A 27,265-nucleotide genomic window follows, 5' to 3' on the forward strand; every position below is an offset into this window, starting at 1 on the left:
TTTTTAAAAATGTAGTTTTTAAGCAGAAACAGAACATTTAAGTGTCCCAAGAGAAAGGTTGGTGGGCACCATGTTCAATTCTTTATTTTTCCTTTTTTTCCCTTTTTTTCCTTACTAGCTTTATTATTTTTTAAAGTTCTTTATTTGCATATATTTTACATCAGTTGTAGTCCCCATAGAATTTCCACCACCAATTCACCTGTGCACCATCACCTACCATGTTCAATTCCAAGGCGGCAGCTGCTCCTACGGCTCAGGGGGTTGCCTGTTGGGCCTCCACCTGAGCTCAGTGGGGCAGTTACTCTGTTTTTCAAGAGTCTGAAAATGCATAATTTTTTTACACATAAAGTCTCCAGAATTTTCAATACAGGCAATTATAATCTTTCAAGCTCTGTGTGGGCCAGTCAAAACAGTCTGAGGGCAGATATCAGCAGACGGGCGCCGTGAGGCCTCTTGTGGGTCTTGTTTGAGACACCGAGTAGAGGTGCTGGACAACTGGCCTGAGAACACACGTTTCATATGCAGACCAACAGTCAGCCAAGGAACCTCATCTGTGGGCCTTCAGACAATAGGCTACTGCCCCCTGTCCCTGCTCAGTGGGGCAGGAATTACGGTGATGTTGACCATGGGAATGACTGGGTTTCAAGCTTCCCAGGTGCCCTTTGCTGCTCAGCTGCTGAGGGATGGACCAGGCTCCTAATTTATCCTATGGGGAGGTGGGAGGCCGTGTCCTTGACTGCCTTCCCAGGGCCCAAGCTGAACCAGTACCCTAGAGACGTGAAAAGTCCCCTTCATATCCCATTTCCCTGAGCTGTCCAGCTTCGCTCCTCCTGCAAGACTTTTTGCGTGAGCAGCAAGAGACACTTGATAACCCAGTTATGGCTTTGCACTGGGCTTTGACAGGCAGGGAGCATCGAGTTCCCCCTCTGACCCTGGGAAGGTATGTCTGGGCGGATGCAAGGAGGACACTCCCAGCCACCCCAAGAAACATCAACCGCCAACTGCACACCCATGGTTCAACCATCCCAAGAAAGGTCAACCTCACCTGGCCCCATGGATGGTGCGGAAGCGCCTTTGAATGGGGGGGAGGAGCTTTGTCCTGGCAACCCCATCCTCAGAGTCAGTGCCTGGCTGTGGGAGGAAAGATTGTCCCTGCCGGTTGGGTTGGGCTGGAAAGTCCTGATGCTGCTCTTCACACCCACCCAGAGAGTGTGATCGCGGCTACAGGATCCAAAATAGATGTGCTTGGCAGAGGGCCTTTTGAGGTGCTGAAATGGGATTTCACATGCCAGGCTGACATCTGCATGCAATAGGGAGCTGGACTCTCCGCCACTCCCCCCCTCTCACCCCCCCACCCCCGTGAATGTAGGGCATGGGATTTCTTGTGGCGGTCCTGGTTCGCTTGCTTCTGACCCCAAGTAGGCAGCTGGATCAGGCAGTCCTGAGGAGGTGACCCATTTCCCTAATTTGGGAGTGTGAAATGCTGACTGCAGCCGTCCCAGGCATATTTATCCCACGCCCCCTCCCCCAGACTTAACTTCCATGGAATGAACAAAGTCAGATTTTAATGAGGATGATACAGCCAAGGGCAAAATAAATTCTGCTTCTCTCTCTGCTTCTCTCTCTGTAGCTCCCCAAAGAGCTGACTACACACACACACACACACACACACACACACACACACACACACAAACTCCTCTTAAATCCCTGCAGTTGAATTTTAGAAACAGAATCGCTCAAAACACAAGAGGTTGGTCACAGGTCACAGCAACATTTTTCATGATTTGGAAATACCCAGTTGAGAGAAAATGATTCCCCTTTTCAATTTCAGGAACGAAGCTAACTACCGGCTTCTGGCCTACTTCATCTCCCGTCTCAGTGGACTTGTGGGAAGTGGCCTCTTTCTGCTGAGAAGGGAACAGCAGACAGGCTTTGTGGCTGAGGTCTCTTTCTAATGATGCCAGGGGGCCATCGGCCAGTTCTTTCTGAGGGGAGCAGACATCACAGCATCTCTGTTCTCTTCTCCAACAAGATCAGCTGTCAGCAAGAGCACCTCTTATTCCCCTCCTGCAACAGCCCTGGGTCTGAGAGTTCACGGTGACCATCACAGCTGGCCTTCTTGGGTCCCAGCCATGAGCTGGACATTGTACATCCCTCAGACCAGCATTGTCCACCTGCCTGTCTGCCTCAATGGACATGTTCTATGTCCCTGCTGTCCAGTACAGTGGCCACCAGCCACATGTGACTATTGAGCCCTGGAAATGTGGCCAATATGACTGAAGGATTGAAGTCTAATTTGAATACATTTCCATTTAAATAGCCACACAAGGCTGTTTATTAGACTGCACAATTTTAGACCCAGGAAACCAGCTTGCTAGTACTGCTACTATTCACCCATTTTACAGATGAGGGACTTGTCTGAGGGATACAGTAGCTTGCCGGGCGCCACAGAACTCCCTGTAACCATGGGCCAAGTCTTTGCATTTGAGAGCAATGTTGCTTGGGAGGCTATATCCTCAAGGCCCACCCACAGCCCCCCATGGGACTGGATACCAATTTATACTCATTAGCTGTGGGTGAGAATGATTTCTTTCTTTATCTTCATCAAATATTATCACAGTCATAATATTAATGTCATAATATTTTCCATCTTGGTTTGTATGAAACCCTGATATGGCAAGCTTATTTAGTCTTTGTAGTAAATACATCCCTGACTGGTCTGCCTTTTAATTTTTTTATGATTTTTTTTAAACTAGAATTTTATTACCAATGACTGTTCAACCATTGTTAGTTAGTTCCACTGGTTTCAAGGTGAGAGTGCCCTCTGTGATGACTTGCAGCGTGCCCATGCTCCGGTTCTACTGTTATAGGGCAGGAAGAGGGGCAGCCCAAAGCCTGCAAACCTGCGTATTCTATAGAGGGTTCTGCCATCCGCCGCATCAACACAAAACATGAGACTTTAATGGGAAGGAACTTTAATACAATTAGGAAACAACACAGGAAAGGCAAGAATCTAGTTTCTAAATCAAGCACCCAAAGTTACCTGTCCTCTCGTGGGTAAAAGTCCATCCAAATGGGATTGGCCCAGAGCAAGGCCCCAAAGCCTGCCACAAGTCCAAAGCATCTTCCAGTGGGGACCCACAGAAAAGGGTCAGAAACCACCAGACAAGCCCGGAAGGAAAAGAACAAAATCAAAATAAAAGCTGCCACTGTCACCTCCCCACGGGTCTCGCCCACATCTGTGTCACCCCGTCCACGACCAAAAGACAAGGGCAGTTTCTTCACGTGTCTCTAGGCTCCATGAGCCTCCTCCAGGTCTCCTTCTGGCTCCATCTTGCTTCCTTCCTCAGTCTCCTCTGCAGCTTCTTCTCTCCCTGCTCAGCTCCACCCTCCCTTGGGTTGGGCAGGGAACCTGGAACCTCCCCCTTTCCTGGGTACCACCCTGTTACACTACTGCTCATCCTGTTTGCAGAACCTAAAATGCACGAGGCCATTGGATTTGGGGTGTAGTCTAAGGAGGAGGAAGGAGCTTTGTGCAGGGAAATTAAGTAGTCCTAGGAGGGATAGGAGAGGACAGGAGATGGGGTAAAGAGGTGAGAGGTGGGAAAGAAGTGGCAGCTAAGCACTAGTTGTGGGCAAGGATAGGGGATGGAAAGAGGGGCTGCATGAGACTGCTTGGGGGCCCAGAGGACTGAGGCTACATAGGCAGGAAACTCCCTCCCCCATCCCTTCCTCCCACCCTATATCCATGCAGGCATCTATTCATTCATGCATGCATTCTGGCCTTCGTGGTAGGGCAGGAGCACAAGAAAAAGTCAAAGCTTAGTGCCAGGATGGACCCGCATCTCAGGGCCTCAGGAGAGGAGCTCTGGCCGGGCTCCTTTCAGGGATGAGTCACTGGAAAGAGCATGGGCCCTTGTGTCCCCTCCCCCACCCTGGGACCTGATGTGAGTCGCCAGGAACTGGACGGGCAGGATTATGGCTTCATTTGTGCTGCTTGCTCAGGATCAGGCTGAGCTGGGACTGGGTCACTGTCACACCTGCAGCTACAGGGAGACAGGTCCTGGGGGCAAGTTGAGGGGGGTGTGCACAGTGCTAGCCCCTGAGGTCCCTGGACTTGGGCACAAGAGCTCTGGACCTCCTGGTGAACACTGTGGGAGCAATCGTGACGTTTCAAACAGAGTAGAAAAAATATGATAAGCGAAGGTAAACTTCATTTCAAGTTCTTGTTCCTGGGCGCCTCTGCAAGGGAGGGACGTATCCTCTTCTTGCTGTGCGGCTCCTTCAGCTGCTCCTCCCCAAACATTTCAGGATGTGTCATTTCCCTTCACTCCCTGCTGGACCGGGTCAGGACCCTGGCTCACGGCACACCCTACTCATGTCTAACTTTAATTTTGTCTTCATTATTGTTTTATTGTGCTAAAATACGCGTAACATAAAATTTACCCTCCTACCCATTTTGAGGTGTACATGACACTAGGTACCCGAGCTAGTGTGGGATCCCCGGCCCCCCTTGTTCTCAGGGCTGTTGACTCGATGCCCAGAGTTCTTGCTGGTCAGCTAAACATACAATCAGGCAGGAGGCCTCTCACCAAGGACAAAAGTCCTGGTATGAGGAACATACTGGGAAACCAGTATCTGCTGAAAACAGCAGGCAGACGTTATGGCCAGATTAACAAAATTAGCTAGAATACCTTACTTGTAAAGTTTAACAAAAAGTTAGGTAAGAATAGAGACTAGAGATAATATGCTTTGACTAGCAGGAACAACGGAGCCCCCCAGGCAATAGCCCCTGGTCACTCCGCCCCCACTTGCACCAGAGGATAAAGCATCCCACTCAACACAGTGCTTGCCACCTTCTTTAAATACTATTCTAAATAAGTGTGAGACTACCTTGGGCTCGAGGCTGCACATTACATCCCTGTGTAGCCCCGCTATGCTTCCCATCGCTCCAACCACTTTGGACTTTGAGTGGTCTCATGTCTGTGCTGCCCCAGCTCCACAACCTTTCATCCTCCCAAAGCTAAACTGAGCGCCTGTTCAACACTTGCTTCCATGTTCTAACTCTGTGAACTCCTCCATTCTAGACACCAAACAGAAGTGGAGCTGTTGTAGAGCAACCCCGATACAAAACGGGGTGCCTGACTGTGGGTCCTCACCCGCGCGCTTAAAAGGACTTATCAATGCTCTACTGCAGGCACACGCGAAAGGTTAATAAAAGGTTTGTTTACAAGGGAAGGGGAAATGAGGAAATGTACAGCTCAGGGAGAAAAGTGGGAGACAAAGTTTTAAATGAGTCCTACCCGATCCGCCGATCAGGAATCCCAAAATGGCGCTCTCAGAGTTGGCCGCCAGCCAGGAGCTGTGTAGCCAGGAGGCGAGCGATCGCGAGCCAGAGAGAGCCCAAGGCCCACGTGTTTGGTTTTTATATCCAACCTGGCTGCCCAACTCCACCCTCAGGTCCCAGCCACCCTCCCTTTGGTGGTGACGGGATTTGTCTTTCCCAATGTCCTGATGGCTTTAGTCTGGAATGGGGGTGGGGTCCACAAAGCCTGTATGGGATCAGCTCAGGACATCATTTCCCCCTAACAGAGCCACCTAGTATTTGTCTTATATCCGGCCTATTTCACTGAGCGTAATATTTTCAAGGTCCATCCAGGTTGGCTTTACTATTTTTTTTTTAAGATTTATTTTATTTATTTATGCATACAAGACCTGGGGGGTAGGCCAGATGTGTGGGCAGTGAGAGGACTCACCAGAGACAGAGTAGAGACCAGAACAAGCAGACTGACGAAATACACTGCTGAGGGGAGCAGTGGGTGAGACAGGAGAGGTCTGCTGTGCCATGTGGGTCAGCTCTCTGGCTGGGGATCAAACTCAGGCCACAGTGGCTGGCGATAGCTTGATAGCACTGAGACTTAACCCCTGCACCACCAGGGAGGCCCCTGGCTTTACTTTTTAAATATCTCAATGTTTATTGCAGTTTCCCTACTAAGTGGCAATTCCCTGATGCTTTCTGTTGATCAGAATCCTCCCTGGATCCCCCAAACACAGATGCCCATCCCAGGAGCTGGAGCAGCCAGGAGGGTCAGTGCAGAAGAAAGAGATGTTCGAGTGCAGGCTGCTTTTTCTTTGTTTTATTTTTCTCTTCTCCACATTGCGAGTTGCTACAGTCACCTGCCCTGCCCTTGCCAGCACCCGAAAGCCTGCTTGGCTACCAGTCCTGATGGTGCAGTTGGCAGCAAACGGTTGTTTGAGAAATGCCACAAAATGACAGAAAGGATGGAGAGGTGAGCCCCGAGTGTGAAGAGGACTTGAGGGACAGTGTGCTGGGGTCAGTCCTTGTGTGTCCTTGGGTCGGAGACTGGCTACGCCTTCACCAGAGACTGGAATTCTGACAAGAAAAGAGAAGGCACACTAAATTAGAGGTGCTACAGGGAGGAAAGCCAACCCCACATCAAGTCATCACTGGAGCAAAACAAGATTTGTCAGCCCAGATTTTTGCCTCTGCCTCTGTGCTCCTCGCCCTCTGTGCTCCTCACAAAGCTAGAAGCTGTTGGAGGGGAGCCCAGATGCAGTGGCCTGGCTGCCCGTGAGGAGGCCCCTGGCAGTAGTCACAGCTGACATGGGTTTGGCACACTGTGTATAGGCACCACGAAAGCACTTGACGTTCATTGATTAGATTGCTATAACAATCCCAAGAGGTAGGAGGTTTTGCTAAGTCTGTTGGACCAAGAAGAATCAAAATTCTTTGTACTTATATGACTCTGTACCCAAGTCTCCAGGTCTCATGGCTGGCAAGTGGGGGATCCCAGCTTCAAACCTGGCAGCAGACCCCCTAAACCACAAGCTGCCACCTCTCAAGCTATCTCACTTTAGTCTGCAAGGCCATTCAACAAGGAGGAGGAACAGAGGGCAGAGCCGGGTGGTTGAGTCCCAGAGGCACTCTTTCCAAGCAGCAGGAATCTGCAACCTTTTAAGCATCCTGGAAATGTCAAGTTTCACTCAGCAATCAACAGCTTGATGTTACAGGTGGGGCCTGGTGGGGCCTTGGGCAGGTAACCCCCATACACACAGGCATGCATGGAGTGGAGAGTGCTGAGACTGATTCTCTTTCTGCAAAGGAGACCTTGATACAAGGTAGAAGGAAGGTCAAAACAAGAGGCACCAAAACAATCTGCTGTATTCTTGGCACCTCAGTGTGGCCAGGTACACTGCAGCCCTGACTGCAGAGGTGATCAGAGGACCTGGGGCAGGCTACCAACTTGTCTCAAGCCCTGCCCAGAAAATCTTAAACTGGGAGCTGAGATGGCTACAAGAGTTTTGCTTTTTTTTTTTCCAAGATGTATTTATTTATGCATACAAGAGCAGTGGTGTAGGCCAGACCTCTGGGGCGGGGGTGAGAGGATTCACCAGAGACAGAGTGGGGAGCAGAACAGGCAGATCGACTGAAATACACTGCTGAGGGCAGCAGCGGGTGAGACAGGAGAGGTCTGCTGTGCCATGTGGGTAGCTCCCTGGCTGGGGATTGAACTCATTCTCCAGTGGCTGCTAATAACTTGATAGCACAGAGACTTAACCCCTGTGCCATCAGGGAGGCCTCCAAGAATTTAAACAATTCTTTGTTTTAATTTTTAAACTATTTTTTTGCTTTTATAAAAAAGCTTTAATTTTAGAATGATGATTTGTACTAAGATAATTGATGCTGTCCTAGAGAAGGTAGGACTCTTGTATCTTTGCCCTCCTTCTCCAGGAGTTTTACTGGATAAAATTTGTAACCTATTCTGCTACAACCATTTCCCCAGCTGTTTGTTTTTTATAGAAGTGTGTAGATCTCGATGAACTCTTCTTCATGCATGTCCTACCAAGGTTAAGACACAGAATGTTTCCATTTTTCCAGAAATTCCCCTCAGGACCCTTTCTAGTCTTAAAAAATTATTTCAGCAACCCAAACTTTATTCTATTGGTATTGCAACTGAAAACTATTCACTGAATAAGAGTTTAGACTCCGAAGTCATTGCTTGTCAAACAGCAAGTTCTGTGGAGCTCAGGGGTCCCAGCCAAGATGCCCCTCTTTAAAGGGGTCTGAAGGTCATTCAAGGCTGGGGAACCCTGGATCTCCTCTACAAACATGATCCACGAACCTCGTGCAGGGTTTCTCTGCCTCAGTACCTCTGACGCGGGGGCAGGATCATTCCGTGTTGTGGGTGACCTTCCTGTGCCTGTGGGATATTTCACCGCATCTCTGGGCACCCACCCTGCCATCTCTGGGCATACCACCCCGCAGTTGTGACAATACAAGTGTCTCCAGGTGGGCACCGTCACCCCTGATTAGAATCACTGCTCTACTTTGACATGCTTGGGTCTCAGAAATTAAAGATCTTGTAATAAATCAGACTGTGGCTTCAGTACTGATAAAAATTAATAATAAAGGCGGGGCTGGTTTGTCAGGGATCTCAGGGTACTCCTGCAGGGAGCCAGGGGGGGTCTGGGCAGGCAGGTGGGCGTGAATGGGTGCATGAGCTCCAGGAGGGGTCCTGTGCACTTACCATCCACGCCTATCTTGCCATCTCCATCGGAGTCACCCGCCTCCAGGAAGGCCTTTGTCTCCTTGTCAGTCAGGACCCGGGCAGAGGGGGAAAAGTTCTTCAGGAACAATCTGTAGGGATAGGGCTTGGTCAGGGGGATTAGACAGGGCAGCCAGTATAGAGGCTGGAGGGTGCTGAGCAAGGCCTGGAAAAGCAAGTCACCCAAAGGAGTCTGGGACTCGGGGCTGTCTTCAAGACCCTGCATAAATCACAACCCCAGGAAATTTTAACTCCGGTTCATCCTTTTTCCCCACTAGCATGTTGGAGAAGTCTTACTTAAGCTCTTCTTCTTCAATGAAGCCACTCTTGTCCTGGTCTAGGATGGCAAATGCTTTCCTGACAAGGTCAATGTCCTTGCTGGATAAGCCCACCTCAGAGAAGAAGGCTTTGTGGTTGAAGCTCCCCGGATCTGAAAGATATAGAGAGACTTAAGGGTTATGTTTGATTGTATTTTTCATCTTGGGGTGTGGCCCAACCCCTATCAGTGAGTGTTTGAAGCCCTCATCTTCTATCTCCAAGTAGATTCCTAATAGATGGGCTATGAATGTTACTGATGTAAAATTCACAAAAAATAACATTACCCATTTAAAAACAAACAATTCAGGGGCATCAAGTACATTCCCAGTGTTCTGCAGTAACCATCTCCAACCACTTCCAAAATATTTCATCAGCCATTGATCACAATCACTGCCTGCTCCCTTCCCTGACAACCACCAAACCATGCTCTCTCTCTGAATTTGCCTATTTCATATAAGTGGAGTTATACAACACATGAGTTTTTTGTTTCTGGCTTATTTTCCTTAGCATAATATTGTCAAAGTTCACTCATGTGTAGAATGTGCCAGTATGTCATTCCTTTCATGGCTGAATAATATTCTGCAGAATGCATCTGCATTTTATCTACCCATTCATTCATTGATAAACACTTGAGTTGTTTCTACCTTTGAGATGTTGTGAATAATGCTACTGTAAACATATGTGTACAAGTATTTGAGTACCTGTTTTCTATTCTTTTGGTTATATACCTAGAAGTGGGATTGCTGGGTCATGTGGTCATTCTGTTTAAATGTTTGAGAAACCATCAAATGGCTTTCCACAACAACTGCACCATTTTATGTTCCTACCAGCATTGCATTTGGGTCTTATTTCCACATCCTTGGCAACACCTGTTATTTTCCATTTTTAAAATTATAGCCGTCCTGTTGAGTATGAAGGGATTTAGAGTCTTTATAGGATACTTTTGGCATATAGTCATAAATGAGGAAGTTGTATCAAATGTCCTCTCCTAGAGGAGCCAAAGTATCTGTGTCTAGCAGTAATTATCACAAATGGACATTTTTTTAAACACCCAATCGCTAGGTGTGATTGGATGCAATAGAAATCTGAAGCCAACCTGAGAGTTACAGAGCTGGCCACAGATAACAAAGGAATGCTCTTGTTTTCTTCCCAGCATATAAACTTTTTCTCATTCACAAAGAAGCCTCAATGAAAGATGGCCAAGTTAATTTCAATAATATCTAGAATTTATTGAGTGCTTAACTGCACGTCAGATACTGGGCATTTTAGGTGGGAAACAGCCTCTATTTTAACCTCCATTTTACAAATGAACTCCCTGAAGCTAAGTGGCTATTTAATGGAAGTGAAATGGCCATTCACTGTCCTGAGGTTGGGAAGTGGCCAAGCAGAGACTTAATCTGGGTAGTCTGTGTTGTCTCTCGAGGTAATCTGCTTCCTTACACCCCAGATGCTACAGGATGAGCCATGTTCTTTTTGCTGGGAGCATGACCTGGGAGTCTGGAAGCCTGACAATGGAAGTGGGTCAGCCCATCCCCCTCTGAGTTTACTTTTCTGGATGCAAGAGGATTGGACCGAGCGATCTAAGGCACATCCACTCGGGCATCCCAGTGCCCTCCCCACTTAAGGAAGAGAGCATACCCCCTCACCTTTGCAGCTGGACAGAGCCGCCTCGATGTCCTTCAAGGAGACAATATCGGTCATTGCCATGGCTGGGCTAAGAATGACAAACAAGAGTGAGTGAGCCTCTTTGCCTTGGAGTCCCTGGTCGACCTCTCTTACACTTGAAACCAAAACCCAGGTGGAGAGTTTGGGGTCTGGTCATGAGGGAGACATCCTCTGAAAGAGGCAGGGCACAGAGAGGAGGGAAGCCTGCACTTTGGGTCCATCCCTATGCTGGTGCATCCACACACGAGGTCTGGGGACAGGAAATTCACTCTTAGTCACCATCCCAGGCTGACTTGCACTGGACCCCCGCCAGCAGTGTCCCCACCCGCTCTGAATCCAGCCCAACACCATGCCTGGAATCCATAACTTCTGCAAATGCATTCTCTGTTTAACCTGGATCTTGGTGCCACCACGCTGAGCAATTGCTTTGGAAACAGGGGCGAGGTTCATGGCAATGAAGGATGGTAAAGAAAAGCCTTTCTTCCTCATCATTCTGACACTTTCAAAGGAACCCAGAAATAGCCACCCTGAGAAGGGAATTCTGCCTGGGAATGGCGGAGGTTCCTCTGAGAGCAGGACTCAGTGTGGTTTTTCGTGAAACTCAAGAGAACTTATCTAATTAACATGTCAGAGAACGTACAACCCCCTTCGCCTTTGGCCAGGGCAACTCCTTTTCTAGCAGAAGGAACACACAAAGCTGGGAGGCAGGATGATGTAGGTGGGACTCAATCAAAATAGATGATTGGGAGAGGGAGGGGGTGCCGGGCCTCATCCCTTCTCTGGAATCACTTCAGGCAAGCCTTATGTGGGGATGTTTCAAATTATTTATTTATGCATGCAAGAGCTGGGGTGCAGGCCAGAGGTGCGGGGGCAGGGGTTGAGAGGATTCAGAGACAGTGGGGAGCAGAACAGGCTGATCCACTGAAATACACTGCTGAGGGGAGCAGCGGTGAGACAGGAGAGGTCTGCTGCGCCGTGTGGGTCAGCTCCCTGGCTGGCCAGGGATCGAACTCATGCTGCAGTAGCTGTGGATTACTTCATAGTGCTGTGCCTTAACCCCTTGCACCACCAGGGAGGCCCAATGTTTCAAACTTTTATATTGGGAAGGTATTATGGGCAATACACATGTTACTTGTATACTTAAATTTAATTTCTACAAGGCTACTCTCTTGGAAACCATGATAGGGGTACTTAGCAACCTCCTGATCTATAAGTCATTGTGGTCTCCAATTCAAGCCTTCCTTCTCTGTTGTTTTCTTCATAAATGTTATGTCTTTGAAATTATTTTATGTATGTATGTGGCGGGGGGGCAGGCAGGGGTCTGTGTCCACACATTAGGAGGTATCAATAATAACATCATCTACTACTTACTCCATGCCAAGCTCCTTTTAAGTGGATGCAAATGCATTTCTTTAAGCATCACCTTTAAGCAAATCCTGAGGGGATAGGGCTTTAATATTCGCATCTGACAGGCGAGGACACTGAGGCCCAGAGAGATGAAATGATTTCCTCAGGGTCATGGGGCCAGGAATTAAGTTCAGTCACAGGCTCAAGAGTCTGAGTCTGAGCCACTAACCAGGCTATTTAGCTGTCGCTGGTGTTGTAGAGCAACCCCGATACAAAACGGGGTGCCTGACTGTGGGTCCTCACCCGCGCGCTTAAAAGGACTTATCAATGCTCTACTGCAGGCACACCCGAAAGGTTAATAGAAGGTTTATTTACAAGGGAAGGGCAAATGAGGAAATGTACAGCTCTGGCAGAAAAGTGGGAGACAAAGTTTTAAATGAGTCCTACCCGATCCGCCGATCAGGAATCCCAAGATGGTGCTCTGAGAGCTGGCTGCAAGCCAGGAGCCGTGTAGCCAGGAGGCGAGCAACAGTGAGCCAGCCCAAGGCCCACCTGTCTGGTTTTTATATCCAACCTGGCTGCTTAACTCCACCCTCAGGTCCCAGCCACCCTCCCTTTGGTGGTGACGGGATTTGTCTTTCCCAATGTCTTGATGGCTTTAGTCTGGAGTGGGGGTGGGGTCCACAAAGCCTGCATGGGACCAGCTCAGGACATCATTTCCCCCTAACACTGGGACCAACTCGCTGGTCAAGAAGACAGATCTTGGTTTTCTTACCAGTTGGGTTTGTTGACCACCTGTGGGCACGTGCTACCCCACCCCAACACACACATGCTCTTTCCATCAGCCCACGTTTAGGGTGTGGCCTGAATCAAGGTCCTGAACCCACCAAGAAAGGATCCCTCAGCAGAGCTCAGGCCCACCCTGGCCTCAGTCCTCCAGATATGCCGCGGACCAGCCCAGCGGCAGCGGGAGATAGAGACAATCTCCGAGATTGAGTGAGAACGAGCAAAAGGTGGTCGAAGGAATTAGGGCGGGGGACAAGAAAGAATGACACACAGACACACTCAAGGGAGAGTGAAAATCTGAGTGCAATTTATTGAAAGTATCATGCTCTTTTTATACATTTTCATAGACATTGCATAAGGTTGCTTTTGTACATTATGTGGTTAATCATACACCAAATCATTGCATGCAGTGAAACATAACGAAGACAATATGCACTAAATCTAGCTTCTGATCATGCACAAGCGTCGATGATTCAGGTACATACCGAGACCTTTGCAAGAGGTCCCATTTTTCTCTACGCTATTCATGACCTCTAGGTTTTTGGTAATTAACCCTAGTTTAACCATTGACTCAACTATTCAGAATTCTCTTGTACTTAGGATTTATGTTGACCTACATATTTTTGTTATTACTGTGACTGTTTACACAGCACAACCTAATTCCATTATTCTAGGCTCCCCACACCCGCCAGATTGCTAATGCATTTTCCGTAAGCAGTTAAACTAGTTTTACAATAATAGTTTAATAAAGCTTAAACCTATTATTAAGGAGCAATGGTGTGACCTCAACAAATTGAGCAAGTTATTGAAACTCAATGCTATTGCCTTCTAGCAGTTATTTTCCATAGAGTTAAAAAGGGGGGACACTTATAAATCCCCTCGGGGACTGCGCCTGTCTTAGGTCGTCAGGAGTCACAAACCGAAGGTCTGTTCCTGATCTTACCCGTCATTGGCTGACCAGTCCAGCGCACAGGGGAAGAGGGTCTTACATACTTTATTTGTGATCATCCACAGTACAGCCACTCTTTATTTCATTCAATTACTGGCGATCAATGGTGGCAACAGTGGCATTGCCAACCATGGAGGCAGGAGCTGCCACACAGATAGTCCCACACTCTCAGGGACGTGACATCAAAAAACATTTCCCCCACATTTCTGGCAGCACACAATTGGGCTTCAGGATCTTCTTGGAGAAAGGCAGCGGGGTTACAGGCTTACCTGGGGGTGCTCCTGGGCAGGGTCCTGTGGGTGTCTGGGAGGCAGCATGCTGCCACTTTTATACACCTTACACCGAGTCCACATGCAGACCCCGGGCCCTGGTGTCCAAATACGGCTGGTGTCAGATGGACCTGCCGAAAATCACCCCATGCTATTTTTATCTTAAGGGGATGCATATGCTATTTGCAAATGAAACAAGATGAGTGGCTAAATCTGAGGAAAGTGCTTGGCCATAAACATAAGATCAAATTTCTTAGGCTTTAAGCAGAAAATTTAAACTTCTCTGTAAGCCCAGAGACAAGGGCAAGGACAAGTGCTGGGCTGCACCCCATGGCCAGGACAAGCCAAGTGACAGCCACTGCGGAGGGGGTGGAATGTGCTGACCCGTCCCTGCTGCGTGCAGACAGCACCCGGGGACAAGGCCATCTGGCCAGTGTCTGGGGAAGAAATGAATCCTGCAACCTGCAGCTCATGTTGGATTTTGGGGGCAGATGAACAGGAACAGGGTTGACTCAGATTTTTGAAAGAGGGGAAAGGGGTGGGGCCTGGGTCTGTTCCTCCTGGTGGGTGAAGGGGGTGCTGGGGTACAAGGAGGATATCAGCCTCTAAAGCTGCTCACTGATCGCTGGATGGGCAGGTTCAGATTCCCTTAGAATTTATCAAAGAGATTCTCGTGCTTAAATTTATTTTTAGCAGGTTGTTTACATCTAAAAATTGTAGTAATATATATATAACCAAATTTACCCTTTCAGCCATGTTTTAAGTGTCATTAAGTGCATTCATATTGCTGTACAATCATCACTGCCGTCGAACGTTCTTGTCTTCCTCAAGGCTCTCCGAGGGATCGACTAGGTGGGCTCGTCCAGGTGGAGCAGGACTGACTGCCCACACGGAGAGACCTCCAGTAGGCCTCACTGTCCTCCGCTCTGGCCTCTCAACTCAATCTCCTCATGCACGGTCCCCCAGAGGCTTGGAAAACAGTCCACTTTGGTCAGCCGTCTTCATTCTGGTGCTGGTGTTTTCTGCCGTAGACAGAATCTATTTTGAACAGCCTTTTTTTGTCTGCTTGCTTTATACGTGTGGGTCTCCGTGGGCTCCACATGGAGCTACTTCATCCCCTTGCTAGCTCCCCGAAACTGAGGCTGCCACATGGGGAGAGCTGTTCTCTGGTGCAGATGGCCCCGGGGGAGGGGGGAAGGGGAAGGCCCTCCCCTGCTGCAGGAAAGAGGCAATTCTGGGCTTTGCAAATCAGAAGGAGCCCACCACAAGGCTACTTATAAAACCGCTGGCCTGCCGCCCTGGGCCTCCTAAACATGTGCCCCAATTGCCTTCTGTTCTTGGGGCTGAGATTTTGGAAGTCTGCAGGATGAACTCTTTTTAAATTGGGGTTTCTATACACTTATGCTTTCTGCTAAATTGGCACCACAGAGTGATGCTGGAGAGTGTCTGCCCCCCCCCCCCATCGTGGCACTTCCCACCCCGCACCTCATTGGTTTGGGAGAGGACAGATTTCAGGAACAATATGCACTCTGGACTCTGGCGCTGAGCAGCTGGAGAGGGTGAGGGACAAGAGTGGAGAGCCAGAGACTCAGGGGTCCTGCAGAAAATTCTCCATGGCTGTTGGCCAGAGCAATCCTGGGGTCCTGTTACTCACCCACACACAGCAATAACTATTTTAAACTCCCCCTTCTCCCATCAAACTTTCATTCCCGGCCACACTCAGCCAGTAGCCTCAACTTCCACTTCGCAGAGCCTAGGAAACCTTCAGGTAGAAATCCTAAAGCCCCTCTTGCAGCCTCCGCTGTGCTGCCTGCCCCTTTGGCTCCTCTGCTGTCTGAGCCTGCTCCACCCCATCCCTCTGTCCACTGGATCCTCCCCATTGATTTTTTAGCAAAACAAAATACATAAAACCCTCCCAAGGCCCCTCACCCACCTCTGACTACTGCCAGCTTTCTCTTTTCCCTTTCACATTAAATCCCTCCAAACCCATCTCTAAACCCACTGCCTCCTCTCTCTTTCTCCCGCCCCCCATTTTTATCCTCATGCCTCCACTGAGGTCACTGGGAACAACAACCCCCATGTCACGAAGGCCAGGGTCAGCTCATCCTCTTCTCATCCACACTTTTGTCAGGAGAAATGCTGGAAGGTTCTTTTTGCTGGACTGCTGAAGTTGTTCCTGTTTTGTTAGAAAGCTGCAGGATCCTCATCCCTTGACAGGATTCTGATCCCCCTCATTCTACTCTCTCTTTGATATTCTCATCCACATATGACATCAGTTAGGTCGATTCCTGGTCACTATGCTCTATAGTGAAGAAATGAAGTTGATAAATACTGGCCCATGGCTTTCAGGGGAAAGATGGGGTCAAGTCCCCCAGCCTCTGATGGTGAGCGGCATGGCTGCAAGCCCTCTACCTAGTGTGTGTTAGCTTGTGGGACAAAGGGTCCCTCCCTCTGCTTCTTTCCAGGCCTTCCCTGGCTAGTCTTACCTGTTCATTTTTTCCAGATGAAGTTTAATGTCATTCATTCAAACTGCAAGAAAAGTCTGCTGGTGGGATTTTATTGGATTTATAGAGCAATATAGGGAGAATTAGAGTCCTAATTCTTGTAGAAGAATGTGACCTGTCTTTCCATTTACTTAAAACTCTTGTTATCCTTGATTAACCTTCAGAGTCTCTTCTTATGTTTAAGTTTCTATGCAGAGTTTTCATTAATTATTACCGCGACTGGTATCATTTCTTCATTATATTTTTCTTGGCTGTCTTGTAGCTCTAGGAAATCAGTGCGTTGGGCACATTCATGCTGTAATCTGACATCTTACTGAATTATCTGTGCCATAAATAGGGTAGATTCTTTTGCATAGATATATAATTATCTCATCTGTAAATAATTGCAACAACAAACACATTTCTTTCTCTTGTTTACTTGCTTTAATTCCCATTTCCAGAATAAAATGAAATAATTTGAAGCCAGCGAGCATTCTTGTCCTTTATTCTTGCTTTGAATGATAACATTTTTAGGTTTCCCCCCTTGAAACAATGAACACACACACAGTCATGTAAAGTAAGAATTCTCCTAATTTTAATTTGCCAAGAGTTTTATTAAGAGCAAAGATTGGATTTTTCAGTTGGCATCTATTATGATGATTATGCAGATTCTCTCTTTTTTTTTTAGAGGCATGTTTTATTTATTTATTTGTTTGTTTGTTTTGTTTATACATGCACTGGGTACAGTCAGAAGCACGGGAGGGTGAGAGAATTCACCAGAGCCAGAGCAACGGGAAGCAGAGCAGGCAGAGGGACCGAAGTACACTGCTGAGGGGAGCAGCGGGCAGCAGGAGAGGTCTGCGTGCCATGTGGGACCCTCCTCCAGTGGCCGGGGAGCAGCCGGGGATCGAACTGGCGCCACAGAGGCCGCGGGCAGCATTGCAACCCAGGGCTCAACCGCTGTGCCACCGGGGAGGCCCTTTTTTTGATCTTTTAAAGTGATGCCCTGTCTTCATGGGTTTCTAGGCCTTTAGCTGGCTTTGCACTGTGGGACTGCACCTCTGTCATGGAGCACTGAGTTCTTTCAAATTTATTTTAAGGGCCTCCCTTGTGGTACAAAGGTTAAAGTTGCAGCACTATGAAGCTATGCGCAGCCACTGCAGCAGAGTTCAATCCCCGGCCAGGGAACTATGCACATGGTGCAGCAGACCTCTCCTGTCTCACCCGCTGCTCCCCTCAGCAGTGTATTTCAGTCACTCTGCCTTTCTGTTCCCCACTGTCTCTGGTGAATCCTCTCACCACTCCGCATCCTGGCCTGTACCCCAGCTCTCGTATGCACAAATAAATAAATCTTTAAAAAAAAATAAAAATAAAAACAGAAGCCTTGAAATTAAGTTCTAAATCAGGAAACATATGGGAGAACCTTGAAAACATTATGCTGAGTGAAGAAAGCCAGGCCCCAAAGGACACATAGAATCTGATTTCACTTACATGAAGTATCTAGACTAGATGAAGTCAAGGACAGAAAGTAGAATGGACGCTTCTGGGGGATGGGATAGAAAATACTGGAGTTCTTGCTCAAGGGACGCAGATTTTTTCTTTGGGGTGATGAAAACATTTTGGCTATCCATAGGGGTGATCATTGTATAATACTGTGAATATCATGAATGCTGCTGAGTTGTATACTTAAAGATGACTAGAGTGGCAAATTTCATGTTATATACATTTTTTAAAAAGATTTATTTTAGGGCCTCCCTGGTGGCGCAGCGGTTGAGCGCTGGGTTGCGAAGCTGCCCGCGGCCTCTGCGGCACCGGTTCGATCCCCAGCTGCTCCCCGGCCACTGGAGGAGGGTCCCACATGGCGCACAGACCTTTCCTGCCGCCCGCTGCTCCCCTCAGCAGTGTCCTTCGGTCCTTCTGCCTGCTCTGCTCCCCGCTCTGGCTCTGGTGAATTCTCTCACCCTCCCGCGCTTCTGACTGTACCCAGTGCATGTATAAACAAAACAAACAAACAAACAAATAAATAAATAAATAAAAATGACTCTATAAAAAAATAATAATAATAAATAAAAGAGAAAGAAAAACTTGTAACTGTGTGGTAATGAATGTTAACTAATCATTTAAAAAAAAAAAAAAAAGATAAGAGGAGCCTTGCTTCCCACTAAAAAAAAAAAAAGATTTATTTTATTTATTTATGCACTCAAGAACTGGGGTATAGGCCAGATTCACCAGAGACAGGTGGGGAACAGAACAGGCAGATCTACTGAAATACACTGCTGAGGGGCGCAGCAGGCGAGACAGGAGAGATCTGTTGTGCCATGTGGGTCAACTCCCTGGCTGGGGATTGAATTCATGCTGCTTGGTTGTTGATAGCTTGATAGTGCTGAGACTTTAGCCCCTGTGCCACCAGGGAGGCCCATTTTATATACATTTTACCACACTTTCAAACATTATTAAAGTGAGTGAAATGCCAAACTAATCATATACTAATCATATACCCTCTGAATCATACAGCTGAACTGAGTGAATTGTGTGGTACACTAGTTATTCTCAATGAAGCTGTTTTTGAACAATGGAAGGCTCGCCTGGGATCAACACCCTCCAAGAAGGAAACCCTGATTTGACCCTGGTCATCATCCTCCCCCAAGGCCCCTCTCACTTCCTCCCCTTACTCCTTAAACCACCAGGACCACCTCACTGTTGGTCCACCATACCCAGGGGGGCCTCAAGGCTTTTTTCTGCAGCTCTCCCCTAGATACCTGCACAGCATAGGCCTGCATTCCCATCAGCTCTCTCCCCAAATGTTATCCCAGACACCTCCCTTCACCAACAAAACAGCAGACACATCACCCCATCACTTTCTGTTCCTTACCCTGGTTTTTCTTCTTAGCACATTTCACCATCTGACTATTACATACGTTAAAAAAAAAATCATCTGTCTCCTCCAACTAGAATCTTGGCATGGTGAGAAGAAGGGACTTTGTTTTAGCTCCCAGCTCCTAAAATAATGCCTGGCCATAGCCTACTGAGCGAATTGAAGAGCCACACAATATTCCAGTTTAAGGTGCTGCATAATGGATTTCACCAGCCACAAGATGGGTTTTCTAGTCTTTGGTCTATTAATAGTGTGACGGTGAGTTCCCTTGTTTTTACTTCCCTTGTGTTTACTTCCTGAGTGCACGTAAGAGTGTGCCTTTTATGGAACTGAGGAATCAGAGGGCACGTGGTTTTTTTTGTTTGATAGATGCTGCCAGTTTGCCTCCATCCACCATGGCTGACCACCCCATCACTCATGTGGATTTTCCTCTTGCCCAGAAAGATAATATGCTACTTTTTAAATTTGGCCATCTGAGAGGAGCAAAATTTTAATTTCTGTTTCTCATTTAGAGTAAGGTTAACCATGTTTTATTTATTTATTTATTTATTTATTTATTTTTAAAATATTTGTTCATTTGTTTATTTATTTTTGTTTAGAGAAAGAACAATTTATTAAGGAGAAAAGGAACACATATAAAGTTGGTCTCCCAGGCCCTTGGACCAGGCCAGGGAGGGAAAGGAAGCCAAAGTCTAGTCATGCCTCAGGGAATATGCACCTTCTTTCCCTAATTATTCTAAAGCTCCACCAGTCTCTCAGTGATTGGTTTGTTCTCATGGGTCTCCCTCACTGCCTTAAAGTATCTGTGACCAGAACTAAGTCTCTGTGTCCCAGCCCTTAACTTAGCATACTTTTCTTTATCAGCCTTGTTCCAGAATGTCCTGTCGCTCCTAGTCTTGGGGGTTCCCTTTGGAATTTGTTGCCCTTACCTGTGGAGCCTTCCTTAACTCTCCTGAAGTCCCTGCCTTAGGGATTTGAAGCTGTCCTTGAAGATGCCTAATTATCCCTAAGTTGCCCAAGGACTCACTTCTATAAGAGGATCATCTCCATTAATTTTTCTATCTAGATCAGGTCTAAAGATTTATTTATTTATGCATGCAAGAGCTGGGGTGTAGGCCAGAGGTACAGGGAGGTGAGAGGATTCATCAGATACAGAGTGAGGAGCAGAACAGGGAGAGCTACCGAAATACACTGCCGAGGGGAGAAGCAGGCGAGGCAGGAGAGGTCTGCTGCGCCATGTGGGTCAGCTCCCTGGCTGGGGATCGAACTCATGCCTCAGTGGCTTCATGCCACAGTGACTGGCAATAGCTTCATAGTGCTGAGACTTTACCCTTTGCACCACCAGGGAGGCCCCCGGTTCATCATGTTTTAAAGTCAATTGTTGAACTATGGATTGAAAGCAATCCCAGTCAATGGTTTGTTCAACCAATTCCCTATTCATGAGCATGCCTGTGGTGTCCAATATTTCAAGATTTTAAATCTATGCACAATACATATGTCTTTGCACACTTGTCTGCTGATCTTCCTAGCTGGAAGTGGAATTGCTGACTCAGGGTACACCCATTTACATTTTGGGTATGATATAAAAAATACCCAGAAACTAAAACAATACCTTGTGGGTGGATATTAATAGTCTTTCAAACACGGTTCAGTTTATTCCCACCATGAAGCAGAAAAGAACTGAGCTGCCCTCTGGGAAGTTAGGACCAACCACACTCCCTGGCAGAGCAGGGGTCTGCTTCCTTGTACCCACCTCACTAATTCTCTTCATTGTTCTGTCTCCAGAGTGTTACTTGTAGTGCAGAAAGGATTTGACCCCAAGAGAGCTCTGCCTTCTGCCCTCTGTCCTTGGCTCTTGGTGTTGATCTCCAAGCCCTGGGAATGTCCCACCTGATAAGAATGTTTTCCTTTATCTGGGTACCTGTAGCCATACTACACAGACATATGCAATGTGACTTGCACGTGCTGTCAGCTCAACCACCAGAGACAGGCTGGAGAAGAGGCCAGCCATGTGCAGAATCAACATGTGATGGAACCCCAATAAAAACTCTGGGCACCAAGGGGCCTCCCTGGTGGCGCAAGGGGTCAAAGCACCGCACTATGAAGCAATCCACAGCCTCGGCAGCATGAGTTCAATCCCCGGCCAGCCAGGGAGTAACCCATATGGTGAGGCAGACATCTCCTGTCTCGTCCGCTGCTCCCGTCAGCAGTATATTTCAACCAGTCTGCCTGTTCTCTCTCCACTCTGTCTCTAGTGAATCCTCTCACCCCCCACCTCCACATCTCTGGCCTGCACCTCAGCACTTGTATGCATAAATAAATAAATCTTTAAAAAAAAATTCTGGACACTTAGACGCAGGGGAGCTTCCCTGGTGGGGTAACCCCATGCATGTTGTCAGGCACCATTGCTGGGAGGTGTCAGGGTTGTCTGTGTCCCACTGGGAGGGGACAGCTAGTTCTGCATGGTTCTCTCCCCTATGAGCCTCTGCACTTGGCTGATTTTAATATGTATCCTTTGCTATAACACACACACACACACACACACACACACACACAATGGCTTTGCTGAGTTCTTCGAGGACTTTTGGCAAATGATCAAGTCTGAGGATGGTCTCGGAGCTCCTGATCTTGGAACTTATCTTTGCAAAATTCAGCAGCATCTGGTGTGGCCCATGCAGTACCTGTGAAAAAGCCATGTCTGCTCTCTTCTGCTTGCCTCTGAGACGCACTGACTGCTCCAGTCCTTCCCCCACTTTTGCTATTTTGGCTTCTGCCCTAGCTCATGGGTTTCTTGGAGACCCTCTAGAACGTAGCCAGGTTGTTCCCTTCCTTATTGGACAAAATCTTGATGCATCCAGTACTTACTGGCCAAGTCACTCCCTAAAATGATGGAAGATTAGCTATGAGCCCTGCATCCAAAAGGAGGAGAAAGGCACATAAATTATGGTACATCTACCAGATGGGCTGTTACGTAGTTCTTAAAAATAACAAGCATGGGAATTGCTGCAATATATAAAAGATGGCCACAACATTTAAAGTAAAACAAGCAGAATCCAAAACTGTATCTGTGCTGATTGGAACTATGTAAACACACACCTGCAGGGAACAAAGGCTGACAGCGTGGAGAACAGTGTGAACGATTTTCATTTCTTCCCTTGGTTGTGGTGGTGTGGTCAGTGGGGATTGAGAGCAGGGAATGAGTACAGGGCCTCACAAGGGCTGGATTTGGCAGTAGTTTGCCTCCTGCTCCTGCCCTGAAGGGCTGCTGGGAGAGTCCAGGTCCTTCTGCAGCCTTTGCACCCCTGGGGTGTGGCTCCATGGAAGGGGCATGCCAATGTGCTCACAAGCTCGTGGGAGCCACCTTAGACTTACTTTCCCCATGTGTGAGCATGTAACCTAACATCAAGGCAAGCAGGGTTTTTGTTGTTGTTTATGGTAAAATATACCTAACGTAGTTCAGTGATATTAAATGCACTCACATTTTTGTACAACCATCATCACCATCAAGGAGGTTTTCATTTTCCCAAACTGAAATACCTATAAACATCAGCCCCTCATCTTCTCCCCTGGCCCTCGGCAGCCACCTTTTTCTTTTGACTCGATCCATTTGACTCCTCTGGGAACAGTGGGGGGACATTTGACATTTTATTTATTTATGCATACAAGAATTGGGGTACAGGCCACAGGTGCAGAGGGTGAGAGGATTCACCAGAGACAGAGTGGGGAGCAGAACAGGCAGATTGACTGAAATATACTGCTGAGGGGAGCAGCGGGCGAGATAGGAAATGTCTGCTGCGCCATGTGGGTAGCTCCCTGGCCAGGAATGGAACTTGTGCTGCAGGCTGCGGATAACTTCATAGTGCTGTGCTTTTAACCCCTTGCACCACCAGGGAGGCCCTTCATTAATTTTTAAAAGAAAATAAAGCAGTGCTGAAGAGTTTTCTTTTCTATTCTTCAGGCCTTCTGTCTCTGACTTTTAAAGAGAGGGAAACCTAAGGCTGGGGGGGTAGGGCGACAGGATTGAGGCCAAGAGAGTGGGGGATGAAAACAGGCCTGTGGCAGATGGATGGCACAGGACACCTACTTCGTGGTGCCAGTTTGTCTCTCCTCCTGTCCATCTGTATCCACGGCAACCAGGGGAGGGTGCTTGACTGGACCAGTTATCAAGCGAGACTCCCTGGCGCCACCTGGTGGCAGGCTCTTCTAGGGGTCCCCAGGTGTGAGGGAAGGAAGTCGCCTTCAGGGGCATTCCTTAAACATAAAGAGTTCATTGTCCTGTCACACTGGGTCTTTTGTAGCTGGGTCTTGCTGCCCTTAGGACAATGGAAATTCATTTCAAAACCTGCTTTCATCAAACTTCAACTGCAATTATTAACCATCAAGGGTTTGCTGGGTGTCTCTTTGTGTGTGGCCTCATGGGGATCTCTAGAGCTTCAGGAGACCCCAGGACATGGCTTTATAACATGTCAGTGTGGACTTCTACAGAGCACATACTCTTCCTTTTATAAATTATTTATAAATTTGTTTTATGCTAAAAGTAACATAAATTTATAGAAGCTGTGGACAAGCATCTCACCTCCCACACGTAACCAGAGCTAACATTTGGGTCCTTATGGGATCCCTCTGCTCCTTTCATTTTTGAGGGGTTGTGATTTTCCACCAGGAGGTACTTGGTAAATGTTTATAGACTTGAATCAAAGATGCTCTGAGCTACAGATATGATCCTTGAATCTTTAATCGTGATTAAAGTGACATCATCTATCAGACCCTGTATATAGCTCAGCCTATTGTAAAGAAGAATTGAACTAACAACTGGGGGGCTCTCTTGTGTCTTGGGCCTGTCATTGTCATTATGGTTAATGAAGTACCAGGTTTTCTTTTTTTTTAAGATCTATTTATTTATTTTATATAAGAACCAGGGTACAGGCCAGATGTGCGGTAGGGTAAAAGGATTCACCAGAGACAGAGCAGGGAACAGAGCAGGCAGACTGACAAAATACACTGCTGAGAGGAGCAGCAAGTGAGACAGGAGAGGTCTGCCACGCCATGTTGGACCCTTGCTGGCCGACCGGGATCGAACCTGCGCTGTAGAGGCTGCAGACAACTTCACAGCGCGGCACTCAACAGCCTGCACCACCAGGGGAGGCACAATGAAGTACCAGGATTTTGAAGCTGGGCTAACCTGGGTTCAAATTGAAATGTGGGGGCCTCCCTGTCAGCACAGGTGTTAAAGTCTCAGCACTATCAAGCAATCTCCAGTCACTGCAGCAGCTGGCCAGGGAGCTGATCTACATGGCGCAGCAGACCTCTCCCGTCTCACCCTCTGCTCCCCTCGGCAATGTACTTCAGTAGATCCCCCTGTTCTGCTCCCCACTCTGTCTCTGGTGAATCCTCTTAACCCCACACCTTTGGCCTACACTCCAGTTCTTGTATGCATAAATAAATAAATCTTTTTTTAAAAAATTGAAGATGTGGTGTGGTCTTGGGTAGGTTACTTGATTTCTCTGAACCTTAGTTCCCTGAACTGTAACAAGTTTCGCTCATGATGTTTCAGTCAACAACAGCTGGTAGTCCCACTGGGCTGTGCCAGTTAGCCTTGGTGTGCAGTAAGCTGTATTATTTAGGTTTGTATAGTTACACTCTGACATTCACACAACAAAATCACCTAACGACGTATTTCTCAGAACATGCCCCTGTTGTTAGTGACACAAGACTAATGAAACTAACTTCAAAGAGTTGTTGTGAAGACTGAACAAGGAGAAGGCATAATAAATCATGAGCAAAACTTGGCATGTGTTCACTGCTCCAGAAATGTTGACTATCACCTTCGCTCCTCACAATAAAAAGTAGGTGCAGTCTTACTTCCTTTTTACCAAAGGAGGAAGAAAAACTTGGACAGATTAGATGGCCTACCTAGGGGTACATGAGTAGTGTGGGGTTAGAACCTGGGATGGCCCCTGTATTAACATGCTTGGGCTTCAAGAAACCTGGGGTCTCCTGAGGCCTCTCTCCTTGGCGTGCAGACGGCATCTTCTTTCTGTGTCCTCACAGGGTCTTCTCTCTGTGCTTGGCTGTGTCCTGATCTCGTCTTCTTATGAAGACCCCACATAATGGGTTGGCTTCCACCCACGTGACCTTGTCTAACTTAATCACTTCTTAAAAGCCCTGTCTCCAAAAACAGTCCATTTAAAAAAATTTTTTTTGATTTATTATTCATGCATACAAGAGCTGGGGTACAGGCCAGAGATGTAGGGGTGGTGGGAGGGGGAGAGGATTCATCAGAAACAGAGTAGGGAACAGAACAGGCAGACTGACTGAAAAACACTGCCGAGGGGAGCAGCGGGCAAGTCAGGAGAGGTCTGCTGTGCCATGTGGGTTGCTCCCTGGCCTGCCGGGGATCGAACTGTGCTGCAGAGGCTGCGGATTGCTTCATAGTGCAGTACTTAACCCCTTGTGCCACCAGGGAGGCCCAAAACAGTCCATTCTGAGGTACTAGGTTTTAAGACTTGGCTGTATACATCTGGGGAGCACCTAATTCTGCTCCTAAAAGCCCCCTTCCTGTTATTTTTGGGCTCTAATTCTGGAGGTACGGGTCTGTCCTAGCATCTGGGCCTGGCATCTCCTGCTTCCAGGGCCGATAGTTTAGACCAGGAGGAAACACCCAGTCGGCCAGGTGCATTCTGGGACAGCAGCTCATCCCACATGAGGCTGGGCGGCCCTGGGGCCTTGGCAAGACTAGAAAGCACCAGTCCGACCGTGTGGAGTGGTAGCTGTTCAGACAGGCCGGGCTGGCAGCGCTCACCTCCACAGGAAGACTCAGGAGAGGGGAAAAATATCTGTTGGCTAAATGGAAAAGAACAACCCTTCAATTAATGATTCCCTGGGGGCTGTGGGGGTGAAAATTGGTGGGGAGATGGCCAGACAGTAAAAATTTCCATCCACAGTGACTGAAAATCCACTGGGATACCTGGGGGAGGAGACTGACGAGCAGTAGGAATAAACAAGCAAGATGGTTTCAAATGGTGATGGGGCAGTGAAGAGGATTCCAGATGATGTGACAAGGGGGTGACAGGAAGTCCTGCTTTACAAAGAATTGGAGGGATGTCTAAGAATTTGTCATTGAGCTGAGGCTTGAAAGACAAGGAAGATAGAGCTATGGAAAGATCTAGAACCAGTTTCTCAAACCTCAGCCTTGTGGACATTTGGGGTAGAATAATTCTATGCTGAGGGGGGCTGTCCAGTGCAATGTGGGGTGATGGGTAGCATTCCTGGCCTCTGTCCACTAGATGCCAGGAGTACCCTCATAACCCCCCCCAGTCCTCCCATGTGACAACCAAAACTGTCTCCATGTTTTACCAGATGTCCCCTAGGCGGCAAATCACCCCTCTGGAGATCCACCATCCAGAGGAAGGGCACTCCCAGAACAGGGAACAATAAACACGAGGTGGGAACCAGCTAAGCAGGTTTTCTGGGAACAGAAGTTTCCGGAAATGAAAGTTTTCAAGGAAATGACAGTTCAAGGTGGAGTCCAGTGAGGGACAGGAGTGGAGAGGTCAGCAGGGCCAGATCGCATGGCGCCAAGTACTGTGGGAAGGGGACAGAATTCCACCTGACCTCCAATCCCGATGCTAGGGTGGGCTGGGGGCACAGGCTGGGGCAAGCGGGAATTTACATTTCCTGTGGCTGCTGTGAAAAACAACCAGAACCTGGACGGTTTAAAAAACATAAATACATTCTTTTGTTCCAGAGGCCAGAAATCCAAAATCAGGGCTGTGCTCCCTCTGAAGCTCTAGGGGAGGAGCCTCACCTCGCCCCTGCCCGCTCCTGGTGGCCCCGGGCATTCTATGGCCACAACCCTCCAGTCTGCCCCTCAGCGACACCGCCGGCCTTCTTGTATCTGTGTCCTCTTCTCATTTCATAAGGACAGTGAGCATTGAATTTGGGGCCCTCCTAAATCCACGATGATTTCAGCTCAGATCCTTACCCATGGCAGCTGCAAAGACCCT

At 47.9% G+C, this 27,265-nt stretch overlaps 1 protein-coding gene across 1 annotated transcript; it reads right to left on the minus strand.

Annotated features, from left to right (window-relative positions):
- Nucleotides 1-6,368: 6,368 nt before the first annotated feature.
- On the minus strand, nt 6,369-10,592 carry LOC119240163 (parvalbumin, thymic-like). Its single transcript, XM_037504525.1, has 4 exons — nt 10,532-10,592; nt 8,865-8,997; nt 8,550-8,659; nt 6,369-6,394 (listed from the first exon to the last, which is right to left on the minus strand). Exons 1-4 carry the CDS (start codon nt 10,590-10,592, stop codon nt 6,369-6,371), a joined length of 330 nt encoding a protein of 109 aa, XP_037360422.1.
- Between the last annotated feature and the right edge of the window lie 16,673 nt (nt 10,593-27,265).

This window comes from Talpa occidentalis, unplaced genomic scaffold, assembly GCF_014898055.3.
Source record: "Talpa occidentalis isolate TD23 unplaced genomic scaffold, MPIMG_talOcc4v2.1 talOcc4.12, whole genome shotgun sequence".
Lineage (NCBI taxonomy): Eukaryota > Metazoa > Chordata > Mammalia > Eulipotyphla > Talpidae > Talpa > Talpa occidentalis.